The sequence below is a fragment of the Anopheles coluzzii genome, chromosome 3, assembly GCF_943734685.1.
Source record: "Anopheles coluzzii chromosome 3, AcolN3, whole genome shotgun sequence".
Lineage (NCBI taxonomy): Eukaryota > Metazoa > Arthropoda > Insecta > Diptera > Culicidae > Anopheles > Anopheles coluzzii.
The window spans coordinates 65149441-65170718 of NC_064671.1; the positions used below are offsets into that span (position 1 = coordinate 65149441).

General features: G+C 42.4%; 1 protein-coding gene across 3 annotated transcripts in view; it reads right to left on the reverse strand.

The window, feature by feature from the left end:
- Nucleotides 1-1137: 1137 nt before the first annotated feature.
- LOC120956711 (protein O-mannosyl-transferase TMTC1-like) overlaps nt 1138-21278 on the reverse strand; it is a 147409-nt gene continuing 127268 nt past the window's right edge. For all 3 annotated transcript variants that reach the window (XM_040378405.2, XM_040378406.2, XM_040378404.2), the window contains exons 7-13: nt 20200-20321; nt 16282-16449; nt 15929-16186; nt 8569-8774; nt 8053-8188; nt 3200-3461; nt 1138-2940 (exon numbers count right to left, since the gene is read on the reverse strand). In XM_040378405.2, the coding sequence (XP_040234339.2) occupies nt 2593-2940; nt 3200-3461; nt 8053-8188; nt 8569-8774; nt 15929-16186; nt 16282-16449; nt 20200-20321 (1500 nt within the window). In that variant the 3' untranslated portion in view covers nt 1138-2592. The remainder of the gene's footprint in view (nt 2941-3199; nt 3462-8052; nt 8189-8568; nt 8775-15928; nt 16187-16281; nt 16450-20199; nt 20322-21278) is intronic.

The following is a 21278-nucleotide window of genomic DNA, read 5'->3' on the forward strand; positions in this document are numbered from 1 at the left end:
GGCAATATTTGATCAACACATGAGCACTTTCCATTTTAATGTTCACGAATTTCTCGAAATATGATTCTGATCTCGTGTTAGTGACATACCTTCCAAATAAATGTGACATTTCTCTGCTGTATGTTGGAATTTATACCCAAAGCTTCCAGGAATTTATAATCATACCCTTCACTCCTTCCTAGAAAAATACTTGACATTTTGGTCCGAACTGAAAATCATACTTCACCACGTTCCAATTATATCCTGCATGCCCGATTGCTCTTCATCGTACAGATGACCACTGGTTGGAGCTATTTCAATCGCGCTTACTGCAGCACACAGTCACTTGATGGGTTTTGTTTCCCACGAACCAGGCTGTCGATAAAGTGCATTCGTCAATCAATACAGTGCTGCTGGTGAAGTGACAATACAAAAATGCACATAAACCGTGACAGTACGCCGCAGGAAATCAACGATGATTGTTTTTTTTTTCTTTCTGTTTTTTTGTGTTCATGCTGTCAATGTAAAATTGCAACAAAAAAGAGGAAAAAAGACAATAAACCTTTCACGGAACGAGCACTCGAGCAAGTCCTTGCTCAATAAAAAAAAACAGACACACACAAAAGGGGGTTTATGATTTTTGTGAAAATTTTATTTAAAAATGCTGTTTTATTATTGATCGTTTGATCGCGTTAGCGGTTTTACAATATTGTTTCCCATACCATGTGTTGTCACCTCTTTTTTATTTCATGTTTATACCCTCATTGCGTTTTTCCTCTGTTCAATTTCACAGTTGCCAATCAATTCCCAATTCTGTTCGATACATCGTGGTGGCTTTTAGGAAATGGGGACGCTTGAAGTTTTTTTGTTGTTCATTATTTGCGCTTTCAAAACCGTCTCTCATCAAAGCCTGATGGGCCTCGGGTGTTTTTTATTATGTTTTATCTTCATTTACACATCACTTCCCTACGCTTCATTGAGTCCATCCAGTAATAGAGTTGATTTACAGCTACTGTAGTTGTTACAGATTGCAGTGAGCGTTTTTTGCGTTTGTTTTCTCTTTCATGCTCATTACTTTTCTGTAGTTCTTTTCGCGTCACTTCTACACCCTCTACTTGAGTCATGTTTTAATTGATTTGAACCTGTTTCACTGCTCGCTGCACTAACATCCTAAAAGCTCGGACTCGCCCTCACTCAAGCTCTGAAACGGAAAATATGGGATAGCTAGCGTATGATTTGGCCATTGTTTGGATCGCTTTTTGTTCTGTTTTTTGCATAAATCTCTTGGCTGGTCTTTATTGCGGTTCGTTGCAGTGTGGGTATGGTTGCTTCAGGCGACGCGTTCGTTATTTTTTAAATTCGTTACTCCCTTTTGCACGGTTTGCTGCGATGCAGGCACACAGCAAAGCATTAAACAAAAACATAAAAAATGACAGCAAGATAGGTTGACACTTTTTCTGCGCTGCTGAACAGAACGTTTGCATGAAAGGTTTGAGTGGTTTATTTACAGTTCGTTAATTTTGGGATTTAGTCATGCAAATAAAATGTTGAATTAAACATAACCCTACTGTCAAAACGAAGCTCTTTGGCTGTCAAATTGTAAAAAAAAAACAACGCATTTGTGAGACTTTTTGACGCTATCCGTAATGCAATTCACTCAGTCGCTCATCCCACACCGTCCGAAACCATTTGAGCTTGTTAGAGAGCCACATATCAAAAAGAAGCCATTCCAGTCAAATACACTTTGTATAGAATTTTTTCCCTCCCAGTCTCCCCCTAGTACTGGTTCTGGCCATCACTACAGTCTTATTTCTAAGCTTTTTACACTGCACCGACAAACGGTGAGCTCTCAACACAGGAGCTGTCACCGTTCAAAATCAACGTCGTCGTCCTATTGCCTTCCCACTGCTTTGCAGCTCGGTTTCGCTATCGCTTTCACACGATTGTACGCTTCGTGTGGTTTCGTTTTGTTTTTTTTTTTGTTTTGCTCCTGCTGTCTGCTCTACTAATCACTAGCATCTCACTCACTTACCTCTTGCAGTAGTTGGTTGGGCGGTGCGATTATATACACATACACAGAGAGGATATACGGGGTGTTTTTTTGTTGTTGCTTTCAATCATTCGCTTTCCCGTCCGCCACCGAAGTGATACCGAAAATGTACAGCTGCTACGCGAGCGGCATTAAGCACAGGCGTGTTAGAAGGTTAGATTACTTACAACTTACAGCCAACCAAATATCGCCGACAATACTGTTGCTGTCTCGGATTTGATAGCTACGGGGACCGTGGGATAGTACTGCTGCGAGTGGGGTTGTGTTTTTTTTTCTTTTCCATCTCTCTCTCTCTCTCTCTTTCTAACTCCCTGCCTTTGTTACGAGCCAGTAATGTAATACGATTTATCATACCCTTCACCGTGCACATCTTCATTGTTGCATGGTGCGAATTTTGTGCCATTGCTTGTCGAAATCAGTTCAGTCCCCCTGGTTTTGCCCCATCTTTCTCTCGTCGAGGCCGGGGGAAATAAAATCATCACTATCGATCATCGTACATCGAGGCTAGACCCGCCGTGTGTCGCTTTGCATTTCTCCCCTTCATCCACCGCCCAAACGGTACGTTACAGCTTGTCGAGCAGGTTGGACACGAGCAGCGGGGCAGCAAGTGGGGCACCGTTCGGATCGAGGGCGGTCGTACCGGAGGGCTGCTGCCGTTTCGGTTTGTGCCGTGATTTGGACCATTTTTTCGTTTTCACACTGCCCTTCCCGTTGTGGGTGGATGGCGGTTCCGGTGCCGCACTGTTGGCGGTGGTGGGAGGCGCCGATGCTGCTGCCAGTTTGCAGGCCTTCAGCGAGCTGGGAATGTGCTCCGACCGGTTGCAGTGTGGCGTGCGCAGTATTCGTATGCTTATTTCGGCCGGTTCCGCCGGGTGCCGTGGGTCCGTTTGTTTTCTGCAGTTTATTTTGGACTGTGAAAAAAAGAAAAAAAGAAAAAAATCTGATTTGAAATACTTTTTTTTTATTACACAATCAAAAATACATTTCTAATGGAGACGCCTGGTTGTTCATGGGCAGAAACACACAAAACACCAGGCGTCTCCATCCGAAGTAAAGTTGCAACGCAACGCGACGAAACAAACACGCCAGCAATCGTACAGAATCCATCAAAATCACGCCCCTCCGGTCGCTCCTACTTCCTGCTTCGTTCGGTCCGAGAAAATCACTTACGCAATCTTTTATGCTTCCGGTGTCTTCGGTCGTGGTGGGCCCACTGTCGCCATTCACAATAGTGCTGCCGGTGCCGGTGTTAGTGCTGCTGCTGCTGGTGCCGCCACTTCCACTGCTACTTCCACTGCTGCTGCTGCTACTACTACCACTGTCGTATATCATCGCCCGGTTGCGAAGCTCGTGCTTTATGCTCCAATCACGGAGATAGATATCGTTCTGTATCGGAATGCCGCCGTTCGATAAGCGAACTATAAATTGCCATCTGAAAAAGATTTATAGACGCACGCGGATCGCATTTTTGGTTAGTAAGAGCAAAGAAAGAGGCTGTGAGAGATGAGAGGTTGTGCAATGGGGTAGGTTGCAGTTACGAGTTGATTCGTTTCTCCCATCTTCGTACGCTTTATTTCTATTTGTTTGACGAAGGCAAGCGAAGGGAACACAGTGCGCGAGGGAGCTGGCGCTGGGTGGTAAAGCATAAAATCAGCTACCCGTTAGCAATGGCACACTCTATTTCGTCTTCCTTTCCTTCTCCCCCCATTTATTCTGCATCCATCGTTCTGTAGCTATTGCTGAAGGCTCAGCCCGCCCGGAATACGAATAGAAAGCTCAGTTGAATGGAACCGGATTTTCACTGCTTCCGCACAAAAACCGGTTGGCTCGTAAATTCCACCCCTTTTGTCCCGGGATCTACACCCCCCCCACCCCCTCCTAGTAAAATGCAGAGGCACTGGTTTGGAACGCTGGCTCAAGAGTACAAAACCACTTCTGAAAATCCCTTTTTGCCCCCTCAAAAACCTTGTCGGGCTCGGCTTTTCGGCACACCGCCAAACCAGTGCCAACCCGTCCAATGAATTTCGGCACTGGCTGACTGGCTGGCTGACTGTTCGGCAGACCAGTGTGTTACGCAGCCGGAAAGGAAATGCGACGAAGTGCGAATCCGACAGGCAAAACCGCCTAGCTCGTGCGGAAGCTTTGGATCGATCGACTCGTCGCCAGCAGCGTCGTTGTTGCCGGCGCCGTTTGCAGAATATCGTAGTGTCACCCTGGGATCAAGAATGTCATCTCCGCTAGTGAAGAAAATGAATTATAAATTACACCTGCCCTGCGGGCCATGCTTACTCTCTCTTTTCCACTTCCGTGCTGCCCTGAGCGATACTTGATGCTGTAACTAAAATTAAGTTTCCAATTGTGTGGTGCAGGTACGTTCGCTAGTGGTGCAATCATGCTGTAGTGAAGGGCGTTGTGAACGAGGGCTTAGGTATTCTTTTTTATGTCTTTTCAACACAACTTACAGCCACGTGCCTCGTTATTTAATCTCAAAACAGCTTCAAGCTATGCAGGTGATTGGTGCAAACTGAATCCTGTTTGGATCATTCTACTGTTTTTGATTACTTTTGTGAAGAAGAAAGCAGCATTATCCAGTATGAATGATAACTACGATGATATCGAACGCAGCAAGGTTCGCACTTTGTGTCAAATGATGTTGTGCCAAAAGAGGTTTTCTGGTTTTTGAAAGCATTTTGCTTTCCGTTATTTAATCCGTTATTTAAGCAAAGGGATGAAAAGATAACCGAGGTTCTATTGAACTTATTCAGGGTTGATCGTCAACATATTAGTACCAAGTTTCATGTAACAGTTTCTGCAACATATGAGTACCACGTGGTTGAAATGTTTTGATATCTTTTCAAATGAAAGGCCACTGGAACATTGAAACAGTGTGTCCGTTTTCAGTTCTCCTACATCAATGATTTGGTCACCCTTATTTCGATTTTTTATGACTAGAGTTTATTATCATTCTAGGTATTACGCTACTGTTCACAGTTATCATACATCTAGCTACTACTGGTTTAAAACGATTGTTGTTGTGCCAAACAAATTTACACATTGCTACGACTCCTAGTTCAACAACACATTATATCAAAGTTAGATAAAAGCCAGGAACATTTTTTGAACTAGTAATAAAATAATTTTTTTGGGCCGGTCTGGTGGTACAGTCGTCAACTCGTACGACTTAACAATATGCCCGTCATGGGTTCAAGCCCCGAATAGACCGTGCCCCCATACGTAGGACTGATTATCCTGCTATGGTAACAATCAGTCACTGAAACCCAAGCTCACTTTACTAGTGGGTACAGGCAGGCCTTGACCGACAGCGGTTGTTGTGCCAATGAAGAAGAACAAAATAAATTAAAAATCCTAGCCAAATAATCTAATTATTTATTTATTCACTGCTCACATTGCAATGCGCAGTTCATTTTTGAATAGTTATTAGTTAAAATAATCATTTTTGAATTCAGTTCATTTGAGGCAAACTTTGTCGATCTAATTGTAGTACAAAATAATGGTCTTGATAATAGGATTTCATTAGGTGCACGAAAGAATGAACATGAGCAAGAAAGGATAGAGCGTCAATAGATCCACTAAGTATCTGATGTATAAATACACACTGTGCCGTCATTCGTTAATATTAGAGAGACTCCGGTACGAAAAAAAGGCACATAGGGTGGTAAGAGGGATAGGTACAATCGGGGGATTCAGGCAATTCTTTCAATTGTTTCTATTCTATCTTTAATGAACTGCTATGTAGGAGTCCAAAAAACACTCACAAACTCTAGGATTGGACGCACGATAGCACAATACAAAGATTTGAGACTAAAAGGGTCTTTGAAATTTTTACCAACATGCAAAATGAAACCTAAAGGCCGGGCTACATTGACCGTACTCGCAGGTGTAATTTTGATTTTCACTAGCGCATCTGGCGGCGGCTGGTGGAAGCTTTTTTTCATCTTCAAGGGAATGGTCGTGCCGGATCTCAAAATTAGTTAGTTTTTTCGCCGTTTTTCGATGCGAAAACGGCTGAAATACTTGCACAACATATTCATCTTTCAATTACAAAGCTTTTCCAGTCCAGTTAAGGTAAAAAACATGGAAAAATAACATATTTTCTGAAGCGGCTACAAATTGTTTGGAAAAATGCTTCGGTCAGCCGCCGCCAGATGCGCTAGTGAAAATCAAAATTACACTTGCGAGTACGATCAATGTAGCCCGGCCTTAATAAGCGGTTTCGTTTTGGAAATGTAGAGCTCGCAATGATCTTGAAACATTAACCTGCTGTCTAATTACACACCTAAATGACGTACTGAATAAGTGCTAAGAACTGAAATGTCTGCTATTTTATAATTGTACAGTATTGGATTAAGTTTTTTTCTATTGGAACGTACCACTGAGCATTTGTTGACGTTGACACTCAAACGATTTAGTTTGCGCCAAGTAGTGAAGCTGTACATACAGTCCTGAACTCTCAGGCAGTCATCAGTACTGAAAATAGGCGTGAAAATCTTGAGATCGTCAGCATAAAGTAATTTTTGCTGGCGATGTCGTTTATGCATATCAAAAAAGCGCTAAGTACGAAGAGTTTATATAAATCTATCATGAGCATGACAACCATTGAACTAAAGTATTGTTAACAAAATATTTTGACAGTTTTGGTAGAACTGGTGAATTTATATTAAAAGATCTTTCAATAAAATATGTAACTATTGTTGAACCCATTCAATGATGATTGATTTTTGTCTTCTTTGACACGATAGACAGTCAACTACTAAAAAGCTCAAAAAATTTAAGGTCTGGTACAAATTTGATTTAAGGTCTCCGGCGTGCTTCAGTTAGATCTTCAAGATTTTATTGGATAAATCTGCTTAAGAGAATATTCAAATGAACTACTCACACTTTATTTCCTATTGGAACCTCAAAATCATAGCTGAACTCAAAATCAGAATTATTTTCCTTGCTATTATTTTTTTGTTTTTTTTTTGTATGCTCGTTGTTTTGTATGATGGTAAGACACTGAAGGTTTGATTCCAATCAATTGAAAAGAATCTTACATTATCTGATGGAATCATTATTCCTAGAAAACTCTTAAGTCTTGTGGTTTAGCTGAAGAGCGGAACAACTTATTTTCAAAACGATGTTTGTTTGAAAGATTCGGAATGGTTAAGTAGAATCTAAAAAATCCTTTAGAGAGGTTTCTAGGAGTTCTCAGCCGTTGAACACTTAATCGGCTCCTTCTTACGTGGAATGAACTTCATGTAACAAGAATTGGATTCTATAGCACCATTGTTTGACAAATCCAATAGGAATTTTCAAGAAGCTTGTCCAAAAAGAGTGCCATATAGTCAAATTTCCAACAGATGAAATTCACTTCACATAAGAAAGAGTCAAGGAAGTGTCCCACACCTATGAGAACCCCTGAAATGCCCTGTATTTCACCATTAATTGTTGAAAGATCGTTCGAAAGCACAGATAATCGATTCAGAACATCGATCTGAGACCTCAGTCAGAATATTCCAATTGAAACATCACAGTTCAAAGTGTTTCTTTAAACTGCTCTTATGTATTTCTCATTCCAACAGATCTATAAATCAATTTATAGCAGCATTCTATTAATGGGGCTTATCTATCACCCCAACCATATTCACGCTTGCCACCAGTCCAGCATCTTGTTTCCAGCCTATTTAGCAATGCTCAAACAAGGCCTTCCCACCGTAGAGATGCAATCCGCACGACCCACTCTTTAGCATCTTGCTGTGGGATTTGTTTAACAATCAAAATTATCGTACCATTTAACCGAGCTTCGACCCGACCCGGGCCCCACCCCATCCATATCGAACGATCGCCCTCGACACATTCCGCTCGAGGAAAGAACGTCGCCCGACCGGAACGAATTGATTAATGTTCCGGCATGGGCCGAGCATTTGCAATGAAAGCATATCTTCATCGCACCATCGAACCCATTCGTGAACCGTTTTCCCAGGGGGGAAGGGATGTGCGGGCTGTTAACATATCACACTTACCTCAGCACCATTTGATGCAATCGCGACTGTTGTCCCATTTTGCGTAGACAGCGACAGGCACCAATCACGGATAATTGATGAGTTTCCATTATTTTGATCCCTTCCTGGTATTGTTTGAACGCTTCCAGCAGCATGTCTGTCTCATCGTGAAGAGGTGGAGAGAGAAAGAGAGAAAGAGAGAGAGAGAGAAAGAGAGAAATAAAAAGAGAGAGAGAGAGAAAGTGAGAAAACGCAACAAAGAAAAGGAGACAAAAATTAGAAACCGAAGTGAAAAAAAAAAACAAAGAAAGGCTAACGAAGGCGCTAGCCCCGAGCGGGAAGGAATGGGTGGTTTCGGTCGTGTTTTAATGCAATCGATCATGTCCCATCCACACCACAGCACACAACAAAGGGAAAAGGAGGAAAAAATACCGTCAATAAAAATGGGGTCCACAGCAGTGGAACGGGACGAACAAATAACGAACGAGCGCGGTGGATGGGGGACAGACCGAACAGGGATAAATAATTTACACGTACTTTGCTCCATCAGCCAGTCGCCGTACTGCCGGCGCAGGTCCGCATTGTACGGGTTGAGGCGGACAACGCGGGCCAGCAGCCGACCGGCAGCTGCCGGCTGCCCACCGTACAGCTTCACCAGCTCCAGGTAAGCCGCGGTAAAGAGCGGTTCCAGCTGAATGCAGCGCTCCAGCATCCGGATCGCGTCGCTCGTACGATTCGATTTTCTGTGCGGAAAGAGATAGAGAGGGAGAAAGAAAGTGGAATGATGAGACGAAATTGATTAGAAATGGCAAGCACTGTGTATCGTTTTGGATCGGTTGTTCGCTCTAGACAGTGTGCGGGTAGTAAAAATCGGAAACGAAAGACCTTTCAGCGAGCGACGCCGAGCCGGACGGATGGTAGGACCGTCGTGGTAGGTAGTGCCGCTAATGGCAAAGAGCCAAATTACAAGCAAAACATCCGTCTGCTTTTCTGCTTTGCTCTTTTCCAGTGCACAGAAAGCGAGGCAAAGAGTCGTAACAAGTTCCATCTTTACGCGTTCGACGAGTTGGAGTGGATGAATATTTTATAATCCTTTTCATCTAAAGGTACTAGTCTTTATGGCTGTGTTTGTCTGTGTGTGTAGGAAGCTATATTCGAGTTTGTATCCTTTTAACTGCTTCACTTCACCATTTGTCCAACGCTGATGTAGCCGCTGCCGCGGGATAAAATCGGAACCAAACCCACTGGACCACTGCTACGAATTTTCACGTAAATAAATGGGAAAAGAAGACGGCGGGGAAATCGAGTCCGAAAGCACGTTCATGCCGTGTGGCGTGCTTTTATTTCCCTTTTGCTACCAGTTCACTATTTACAATCAACTCGCCATAATCAACGTTTTCCAATTGGATGGCGGAGAGAAAGTGGACGGAAGATTTTATCCGACCAACCGAACGTTTCGAGCGGCGTGCAGCGCGTGTGCGGGCGTTGGTTTGTTCGGTCGGAAAGCCAATAATGGTCACGATCATTATCATGAAAATGATGATGTAAGCTGTTCGACGTGTTTTTCCCCCGTCTGACTTTTCCTTCGAGCGACGGTTTTGTCTACGCCAGTTGTGCTGTTTTGTCAGCTCTGTCATCTTGTCGTTAATTTTGATGACAAGCGCCACCACGAACACACTCACACAAAAATATACCCACCCCACCAGGAGAAGGAGAGAAGGTTGACATTTCCCTACACCACACTGGACGAGCTTTCGCTAAAGTTCACACCACGCTGTTTGAATGACGCTGTTTGAAGGCGTTCGTTTCACGCAATGCGCAGAAGAAGCATTCCTCCCAGGGGCAATAGTGCTTACAACTGTGTACCGCCTTCCTAACCCCCTCAACCCGTCCAAACTAGCGCTCGCCGCACGACCAAAACTTTCCCTCTGGTGAAATGTCAAATGACGACCAGCACTGGCAACAGAAACAGCCGTTATACGTGCAGGGGCGCGTTTTCGCGCAAAAGACAGTTTGCTTGCTGGTTTGCTTTGGTACGAGCTTTGAAATGAAGTTTTTTTAACCTTCCTCTTTCAGACCCTCTCATTCTCTCTTGCTCTTCTGGTGCAGCCGTTACATGCGACGACGGGTTGCAACTGTTGCCGACGCTTTCCCGTTACGGCCATGAGTTGAACGAGTTGGGTTAATTTGGTGATGACAACACTTGCCCGGCTCGCGACCGCGCCCGCTCGATTGCGTTGGACTGACATGAATTTTTAATTTTAAAGTTTTGTTTTTGGTGGATCCAGCGGAGAGACGAGGCGGGGTTGGGGGTTTGTTTTGATTTTCGATGAATTTTCCACGGTATTTGCATGCCATTTGCATAATCCGTAAGCCGTTGTTGGCTTTAATGTGAACGGGACATTTTGGTTTTGCTTTATTTATTTTTTTTTAATAAAACTCAGGACAATGTTGCAGTTCACTGTTAGTCTAGCAATAATGTTCATTTTAAAATTATGCTCCACATCACGTTGGAGTGGAAGTGGAAGTTACAAAACAAATCGTGTATAATATATTATTCTTTTAAGAGTGAATGCTGCTTTTTCTGACAGTTTAGTTGTTCACTGCTAACAATTGTAAAACCTCGCGGATTTTCCACGATACAAATGGAAACGAATGTTGTCGTGTAGCACAGTTCATTTTGTTTGTGAGCTTATTTGGTATAAAAATCTTCCCAACAATCAAGTAGGATAAACATCTTGCCTACCATGATGTTGAGGGAAATGAGTGTCGTGGCCAAGATCTATTGAGGAGATCAGGTCGATGCAAAGACCAATGCTAGGTTGCCATTTTCAGCTTGCTTTTAACAGTTTCATGAAAAAGTGTTTACAAACAAACGGCTAATAGTTAACGTGGTAATGTGGACGTATTAGAAGATTATATTGGTTAAATTTCTTGTGGTCAATCACTTCTGGAGAATAAAGGAGAAGTAAGTCTACTCTGTATTGAGAAACATTGATAACATTTTTCATTGTTTGCCATTCCGTGACCACGAATCACTACCGTTTGCAACGGTCCTGCTGGAAAGTGTAACAGGAATAAAACAGCACAGTACATTTTCCAACTGGGTAAAAGAAGTCCTAATTACTTTCAATTAAACACTGAGAGCAAAAGGAAACAAAAAAAAAACAAAAGGAAAAGGAGGTTGTGTTTAACACAATAGCGGACTAGTACTGAAGATCCCAGGAAGCTGGACTTCAGTTCCGAACCGTCAAACGACCTCGACAAACTGAAGAAGAAGAAGAAGCAAAAGGAAACATCTAATCGGCACATACAGGAACAATATGCATATCGTCTTTTGCTTATAGCCCGGCGACGAATGATACAAGAGATCTTTGAATAAAATCGGCTATCGAACACAGAATTTTTGCAATCAGGGCCAAAAAATTATTCCAATATACCAATAAAAAAAACTCACATTCGCTCCATAGCAACGACCTTAAACAATGATTAATTTAACTGTTGAAATTTGTCCATGGCTTTCTGTCAATGTGTTCTAAACGCATCGACCTGTTCTGTTTCATGAACCTTGGTCGTGGCGAACCGATTTTCGTCGTTTAAATCGAACCAAATTCCAATTGGACCAATTTTTTGTGAAATATCTTTCAAAATTCATCTGAGAGAATTTAGGCTGTTAAATTGCATTGACAGGCTAGTGAATATTCGCCTTAGGGAGACATTAATCTTGAATATCACGGGAATGTTCATCTTACAGAAGCAATTCATCTTGAAGGGACTAAAACTTAGAGAGATTTAACTATACCACTGTATTAACACTTTAAGCGCGGTGTCATATAAATTCGCATGACGATTTTGCTCACCGTTCAGCTTTGCATCTGACGCTCAGTGATTCTCCTCAAAACGAATGAGGTAGGAAAGAGACAACGAGAACGACATGTGCTACGCCGCTTATCGCAATGAAACAAGTGAGTGATAACAATGGCACGCGAAATTTTCGCTCTCATCGCTCTCTTGCAATGCGCTACGTGCTCACTCAAAAAAACTGTGAGGCCAGGCCGGCGGTCAAAGTGTTAATAAATCTATCCTATGATAATTATCTATCTTATCAGCACGAACAAGAAAAAGTTGATCGAGAATGCGATCGTATTATTTCATAATTATTAGTAATACATAATTGAACGTAGTAATTATGTAAATTATGTAACGTAGTAATTATGAACGTAGTAATTATGTGAAGTAATACATATTGAAATAATGAATTATGACCATTACTTTTCCAAGGTGAAAAAAGCGGGGAATCACAAGGAAATGCATTTAGTACATGATTGTAACATGGTTTAGGGTCTAAATAGTAGGGGAATTGAATATCCTTTATTTTTTGTTTACGATAAGCCATATTTTGATCAATATTCAATGAAACATATCAGAAAAGCTCACAATTTCAAGTTTAATTTCACTGGAGCTGTACACCTGGGCTTTACATGAGTTAATATTTCATGTTTTTTTTTTATTTATTTATTTTTTTGTCAGTTTCTAGAAATAATGATTTGAATGGAATAGCTTACTGTAAAGTGATAAAAGTAAATTAAATACTGCAATTGTCTTGTTGCGGTTGCTCAACAGACAATATCAAACAAAGTTAAACAATACTTTCATGATTGGTCAAACACCAGCTTATCACGTTACCATTGGACCATTGACTGGAAACTTTCCGGGAACTTTTAAACACTTTTTCTCAACCCATTTCATTGCACCATGCTTGCGGGTCGTTTGCTTCCGGTGTAACCAAGCTTAAAATAATAGATTCGACATTTACACATCCTTTAGTGGTGGTAATCTTCGTGAAAGACAGCACTCACTTCACTCTCACCACGGTGAGTTTATCCTTGCGGGACACAGACACACAGGATACTGTGGCCTCAACTTGCAACCCACAAGTGGTTGCCTCTCCGGTTGCAACGGCAGCAGGCACCGTCACACACACACACACACACACCAGAAGATTACACGCTGGCAGCCCGTTTCATTACTCTTCGACGTGGTAAATAGCACCCACTTCACCGAGTGCATAAAAGTGTCAGTTTCTTGAGTCATGTGCACGCCATGGCCCTCCTCGGCTGGGGAATGACTGCCGAAGGAACAGCCGACGGATACGGAACACGGAAATAGCGTCGGTACTGAATGTTTCCCGTCGGCATGGGCGGTTTGTATCGAAGCAATGACGCTAATATACACACACAGACGCCTAGAAAGGGGCAAGAACGCACCATCCAATGATAGGGTATAGGTTACGGCGAAGAACAATCTAAGGGCACGTGTGAAACAGTGGCACAGCGAAAGGGCTTCGAGCACGTTAATGCAAACACGCCCAGGGAGCAATTATAATTTCTAAGCTGGTACTAATCTTTTAAGTAGCAGAACACCTGCTCCCATGGCGCAGGGCGGGTAAGATGTGGGTTCGTCGTCTTTCGATTCGTGCTACAGTGTGGCCCGGAGCTCACAAGTGGGCTCATCGTGATCGCGATAAGACGCGTGTAGGTAAGTACGCCCGCATCTGGAGAAACGAGTTCGCCTTACGCCAGCCTAGTCACGCGTGCAGTAGCGGTTTATCCCCGAAGGAAGAATTGCTGGAAGTATGGGTGACACCGTGACTAAAATAGCTACAACAAAGAGAGGCTGCTGTTTCTTAGCCAAGAGACGGGGGAAATTTTCTTTCACTTAGAGCACTCTTGCGTCGCTACAAGACGCCGCTAAACAAAGGTTGCTGCACAGTGTCTCGCGAATGGGACAGAAAACCGCTGTGTTGGGTTTTATTTCCCATAAAGTTTTTAAATGTTGTCAACAAGCTTTCGATAAGAGTTTGCACAATTGATTGGCAAGTTTGCTATACATATATACAGAATACAGTTTTCTTTATTTTTCACAAACCACAAAATATGTCCACCATTCCCTTCCATAGTGTAGTAGGGACTGCTGGAAAAGCGCAACATTTTGTAGCGAACAACGCGGCCCCCGAGCACTCACACACGAGAGAAACACGAGGTACGGCGTTTGGTGTGCGGTGTTTACCCGCGCGCCAAAGGGAAGGAGATTTAAGCAAACGATAGGATTAAAGTATAATTAAAGAAACGAGTGCCGAGAAAAACGTAGCTCGCTCTGCCCTGTTGCAAGCGCCGAGGGTGGATCAGCACGGAAAAGCCTGCCCAGATGGGTTCACATCCGCTCCCCGGTTCCACCGTTGATCGTGCTTTTAATTTTCTCCATCACAATTACAACCCCAGGCACTGGTCTGAAGGGGAGAAAGAGCTTTCTTAGTGGTTTTCTTTTTTGTTGCTTCTTCTTGTGTTGTTCCTTCCACCATCACCAGTGCCGCGACTATTATTTCGCACACGCCTGTGTGCTGGGTCGTAGCGCGCACACAACACCGGTCTTGTGTCGCTGCCAAAGACGGTTTTAAGTGCCATCTACAGTTTTGTTAGCGCTGCAAGAGTGGGACGGTTGCATGGGAATGGAGATGGTTTAAGTAGAGTGAAATGCTTTCTTCCCTCGTTCGAGCGGCTGACGACGGTGCATCCGACGAGCGCAATCGGTTTGAGCGGGTGAAAATTAATTCAATCTTATAAATTGAACGAAAAGTTGACCTTGCAAAGCAGTGACAGAGCAAAAGAAAGGGAAAAAGGCAGCATTTGGATTGAAGAGAAAAATCGCGTAAAAAATACACACAGAAAATTATCGCTCAGAGGCTTCTTCATGAACCCGCTCGATCGGTTGTTCATTGAACGAAAAGGAAGAGACACATTCTTAAGGGAAATAAAAACGACAGCTAAAGTGATTAACCTTTACATGATCTTCCTGAATCAAGAGAATACAGCTGCTTGAATTAAATTGATCTTGAAAAACCAAGGGAGATTAAATGTTACCATAAAAAGCTTTAAAAAGTAAGAATAAATCAAAATCTCAATTTTTAAATTATAACACACAATATTAATGTAAAAGACGTAATAACAGTATAAAAGTACAGGTTTAAAACGCTTAATAGATAAAGAATTAAAAGACCTTTCAGAAAGTCTATGTTTAATTTTTTGTAAACTTTCAACATAAACAATATACTTCAGCATAATTGATTGACATGCTTAATGATGAGGGTTAGATAAACTAACCTTTTTGAAAAAGCTTAACAAACCCTCAATATTTTCGTATTTTAAATTCTCATAATGCTGTCTATTTTTCAAACAAACACATTTACACTGTACAGATGTTTTCATTTGTTTGGTTTTTGCCCATCATAAACACGGGAAAACTACCGCGAATCCTCAAAAGAGAATAATTTTTTGGAACATTGCCAACATTCGAACCAAATGCTTTCACCGTGTTGGAAATGCTTTAAAAAATAGCCTTTTCCAATCCAAACAAAATATTTCCGGTCGCTGCAGAACCGAACCGAAACAAATGATAAAGAAGCAGCAGCAGAAATAACATTTAATGTACCGTAATCCCAATTCCCTAATTAAATTCCTGTACTCTGTTGTCGTCCAACTCGGCCGCGCCGGAAACCGAACCGAGGACAAGATGCATCACAAACAGAGGACAATGAGACAAATTGGATGTCGTTGCCGTTGTCACCCGCTGTCACCCTCCGCAGGGAACGCAAACACGAGCGAAAAGTGGACAGAACTCACACAACAAATAGGAATAAAAAACGACAACAGGAAAATGGTTTTTGGATCACGGGGGTGGAAAACCGGCCAACTCCATACGCCAACGTCAGTGTGTGACAGACGGACGGAGACCGCAGACCGCGGTCCAGCGAACCTATCGATCACCGGAACACGCGCCAGTGATCTTCGTGGCGTCGTCGTCGTCACGACCACCTACCGTTGCCACCACCATCACTCACCTGTATAATTGGCCTAGATTGTAGTGTGCGTTAATGTGCTCGGATGCATATTTGATAGCCTCCCGGAAGTGATACTCGGCCGTGGCGAACTGTGGCATCAGCGTGCCGATGTTGTTGTGCGCACTGGCGTACGTCGGCCACAGCCGCAGCGCCTCCCGATAATGAGCGATCGCCGGCTCGGGCCGGGACGAGTCCCGCAGGAAGTTGCCGAAATTGTAGTGCATTTTGGCGTTGTGCGGTAGCGTTTTCAGGCCCGATCTGCGGAAAAAGGAGAGCGGAGAAGCAGGTTGGATGCATTTAATTGATTTTTAGGCTCGCCTGGGAGGAGTGGGAAAGGCAGTTGAGTTGCATACCGCAGTAAGGCTTCGCGCGAGCTCCAGTCCTGGTTCCGGGCGATGGTTTTGAGACAGCCGGCCGCCAGCAGCACGATGGTTAGCAGCAGGAACGGTCTCCGCAGGCGAGCGTCCAAGCGTTCCCAGAGTCGCTGTGCACCGTACACGACGAGTATTAGGCAGCCCATGCTGAGTGGTAGAGAGAGAGGAGAATAGAAAATAGGAGAGATAAAGGAAGGCTTTTGTCTTAATGAGCCGTATTTATTTCATGGTACCGTTGGTAGCTTTTGGGAGTTGACAATTGATAAGGAAAACGATGCAGGAAGATCAAATAGCAGATAAAACAAAAATAATGTAGAAGAAACACAAAATATGTTTATGCTTTAAAATTGAGAATTTACTTATTTACTGAGAATGATGCAAATGGTTTAATTTAAATTTAATATTCGCTGTGGTTTGATTGACGCATTGTACTTGAAGGCTGGTAGTCGTTCAGCCAATTAAAATCAGTTTAGTTTTTTAATAATAATAATCGTTTGGACTATCGTACACGTTGCATGTTGTTAGGTTTTAGATTTTGACCATATACATGAAGTACCTGAATCTGTATTGAAAGGACTGCTATTAAAAGAAATTGACGACCCAGATATGTTGGCTAGGATTAAATTTTTAAGCTCCTGAAAGAGTAACTAGAAATAGCCGACTTCTAGCTCCTGAACTGCTTAGGCGATTATGCAGTTACAACGAGCCTTTGTTAGTAATGATGCGAAACTTCATTGAATTCTTAGAATGATTTAACTTCAGCTCTTCAATTACACTAGGATTAGGTGATAAAGAATTATTTAAGATGTATTTGAGCTGAAGTATTGGCAATATGAATAAAAAAACAACAACTTGAAATAGAACTACATTCGAATAATAAATCAACGCGTTGTATCTGTAGCAAAAAAATTAGTAAACTTATAAATAAAATATAAATCTGTCTACATAGACTTCGTTACTAACCACGTTTTTAGTTCTCACTCAAAAATTAACCCTTTGACAATCTCGTGATTTTGCAAAAATGGATAAAAAAAAATTGTTACCAATTTTTACTCAGATTTTGAAGGTTTACACTTAATAAATGCAAAAAAAAATGTTCGAGTCGATTTTTCTTTTCGGTAGTATTTTTTATTATCTATTAGGGCCGGTCTGGTGGTACAGTCGTCAACTCGTACGACTTAACAACATGCCCATCATGGGTTCAATAGAACCCGAATAGACCGTGCCTCCATACGTAGGACTTACTATTCTGCTATGGTAACAATCAGTCACTGAAAGCCAAGTTCACTTCACTAGTGGGTACAGGCAGACCGACAGCGGTTGTTGTGCCAAAGAAGAAGAAGAAGTATTTTCTATTAATCCATGCTTGAAAGCTGTATTGCTTGTAGTGACAATAAATAATTCAAGCATTGGTGTTTTCAAGATTTGTGCGTTGTATGCTTTCGTAGCGCTGCGATTGTAATAAGTTTTTCGCATCACGTCTGCAGTAATCATGTCTTGAGTAAAATTGTTTCTTAGAATTTCAGTTTCAGTGCAGAAAATAACATCAACTTACGATAACATAACTTACGATACTCTACACACAGCTGATTCGCAGCGACGCGCGACGAAGAACGAAACAAAACGGAGAAATAAATCAGCCCGAGTCTCACTCGGGCAAATCATTACAAAAGCGATCTGCTACACCGAGTGAGACTCGGAGAAACACTCAATTGGTTAAGGTAACATTAGCGCATTGGATATTTTAATGGTATAACCAAGTATGCTAGATGTGGAAGGATGAAGCAGGCACGTCTTGTTTGCTGTAAATATTTTTAACGATTTTTCTAAATAATACGTTTTACGCATCAAATGAATAGGATAATGTTTTTCCAAATTTGTTAATATTTTTGCTGTTAAGGTAAACTATTTAAAATACGGTTATTATGATGCAACGATTATTTCACATCCAAACCCTGAAGATAGTGGTAGCATATAAGGGTATTCAGGGGTTCTAATAGTTGTGGGATACTTTCTTGACTCTTTCTTCCGGAAAATGAACCTAATGTGATATGAATTGGAGTCTAGTACCCTTTTTGGATAAATCCAATTCAAATGAGCCTGTCAAAAACGGTACAACAAAGTGAAAAAAAGTTCATTTTCCGTAGGAAAGAGCCAAGGAAGTATCCCATTGTCAAAAATATTTTGAGCTCCAGCTGCCATGAGTCTCACGTTATGCTCCATAGCTCCGCGGTGTAACGCTATATGGTGCGAGCGTCGCCGGTCGATCGCGATGTATTGAACGCAAAAATACTCAGATTCTTTTGGTCACCAATTGTAGAAGAGTTAAAAAGAGTTCGTAATAAATTTTGAACTTTAATGCATTAATTCGTTGTTGGAAAATTTTACAAACAATATCATATATTTGTAACACCTATAACTATGAGAACTTCTAGAAACCCGGTATAGGAAAACTGATTGAAAATTTTATTTATGCTTTACTGAGTGCAATAGGGCCGGTCGCGTAGTACAGTCATCAACTTGCACGGCTTAACAACATGCCCTGCCCGTATCTCAGATACAGATATCAAACCATATTAATAATAAAGGCAGGTCTTGACCGATCATGACTCCGACAACCGACTTCAATAACTCGATTTTGCGATGTCTTTTGTTATTAAATAAAAAATAAATAGATATGTGATGAGCCAAAAAAGAAAAGACAAAGCAAAAAGTAACAGTTTTGTCTAATTCATTACAATATCAGTAGTAATCATAAAAGGAACTATAAACAAGAAAATAAAAGCTCATTGCATCAAATATGTGGAATTGTACATGAATACAGTATTCTCGACCTTCCTCTTTGTGTCTGTAAAACTGAAAAGCTCTTTGAATGATGTGATCAACACTGATAAGGTTAATAGTGTTCGTTGGCCATCAAGATTCAGTCCCTTTTTTCTCAATTACTCTATTATGCTATTATTTTTTTTCTCTTAAAAAACCTGTCGAGCATCAAAGCAAAATAGGGTACTTTCCATCACCCCAAAACTATTCACGTGCACACCAAACGCACATACACACATACACAAACATTCATTTCGCCAAAAAACCATCAACTCATTTCAATTCATTATTCATATTCAAAACTCTACAACACCCTCACAGGTGATCCTTTTAGTTTCAGCTTGCAGAAAAAGTTTACCCGTACCCATCTCACCGGAGCCTTACCGCCCCGTTGTACCCGATATAAATCACCCGATCTGTGAGTTCATCCAACTGGTCGAACATTTGACTAGAAAAATAACTCCCAGCGCAAACACACACACACACTCCCACCTACAAGCGAGAAACTTTGATTCTTTGTCACGAGCTCACGCTTTATAAATGCTGTCGTGTCGGAGGAGTCTAAAGCAGCACCTGCGCTCCGGCGCTCAATTAAAGTTCTACCGGCCGGCTGGGTAATTGGTACGATTTGAAAGTTTCCTTTTTTTTTCTAAAAAAACACCTTCCCTAATGTGGTTAGATAATGTGTTTGTGTGTGTGTAGCAGTGAGTAGTTTTTCTTCCATCACGCGTCTTTTGGTCGCTTGGGTAAAAAGATGGAAAAAGCATTACACGAAGCGACCGCGCACACGAGACTTTGCTGTTCCTTTTCCACAACCCAGCACATACATACACACACACACACCTCAGCGACTAGCACTGCTGGGATTGTTTGATAAGGTTTGCCGGTCTTTCTAGTGCCCGGACATGTCTGTGTGGTCGCGGTCCTCGTATCGCTGTGGAGTTATTTCTTCAAGCGCGTGATGCAGACGGTATCACAGAGAGAGAAAAAAACAGAAAAAAGGGAAAAATCCTCCCCATTGTAAAAAGCAAAAGAGAAGAAGATGAAAAAAACCGCTCCCTCTCAAACACTTACCTTGGAATGTAGAGAACGCGCTCGGCGACGACGAAGCCCACCGTTACGACGAGATTTGTGGCGGGCAGAAACGGCAGCACTAATAATAGAAACCCTAATACCACCGGCACGTGACGCTGATGCTGTTTGTAGAAGAAAAAAAAGGAAAAAAAAGAGAATGAAGTGTTGTGAGCAAAAACGTTCACACGAAAGGATGTAAAATGCGAATGGAAAGAAGGGAACTGAAAACGCAGTCAGCTTTAAAAGCAAGCAGCAGGCAGGAAACGGATGAAAATGGTGCCTAGGGTGTGAAAAAATAGCCATCAAATAGTTGGGTGTGGTCGGGGAGAGAACTGTCGAACACCGGAAGCGGAAATCTTAATGTTGCAGTTTTTCTACCACGACCACCACCAAGACAGGAGAGCGAAGAAAATCAGTGCCATTTCTCCGTCTGGAAAATCGCTGCCCTTTACGCACACTGTTGGCTGGAAGCGCGTTCACCAAAGCTGCGACTGCCGGAAGGGGAGAGCGCTCGAGTCAGCTTTTTCACGTCTAGTTCTGTCTTCTGTCCATTTTTTCAGCTCCCCCCCAAAAAAAGGGGAATTGCCAGTCCAAACAAAACAAAAAACCGATCAACTGAAACGTGTTCTGGGTGGATTTTTTGTTTGGCTTTGAGCTGGAGCCATAAACCCGCTGCGGCTGGAGCTTTGGAGTGCGGTAGAAACAGTTCTTTTTCCTTCCAAGCCAGCTGTCTAGTTGGGCGTGCTCATGGAAATACTGGGCGGATCACAAGCGCTTCGGGTAATGTCAATTTCCCATTCCTGCTCGGCAAGCAAGCGACACTGGCGGGCGCGAGAAGAAAAAAGCTCATTCTACTCCACACAGCTCAATTTCCCACTGGCTGCGGTGTTCGGTCTATATTACCTAATGAATACGAATGAGATACGAAAGTTTTGCCCGTCGCACTGAGCGGTCGTCGTCTTGGACACGCGCGGATGGAAGAATAAGTCCCGTCCGAGTCGAGAGAATAAGGGCAAACACGCACGTACATCGCACACACCAAGCGAGGTAGAGTCATTCGAGGAAAACCATAATACAGT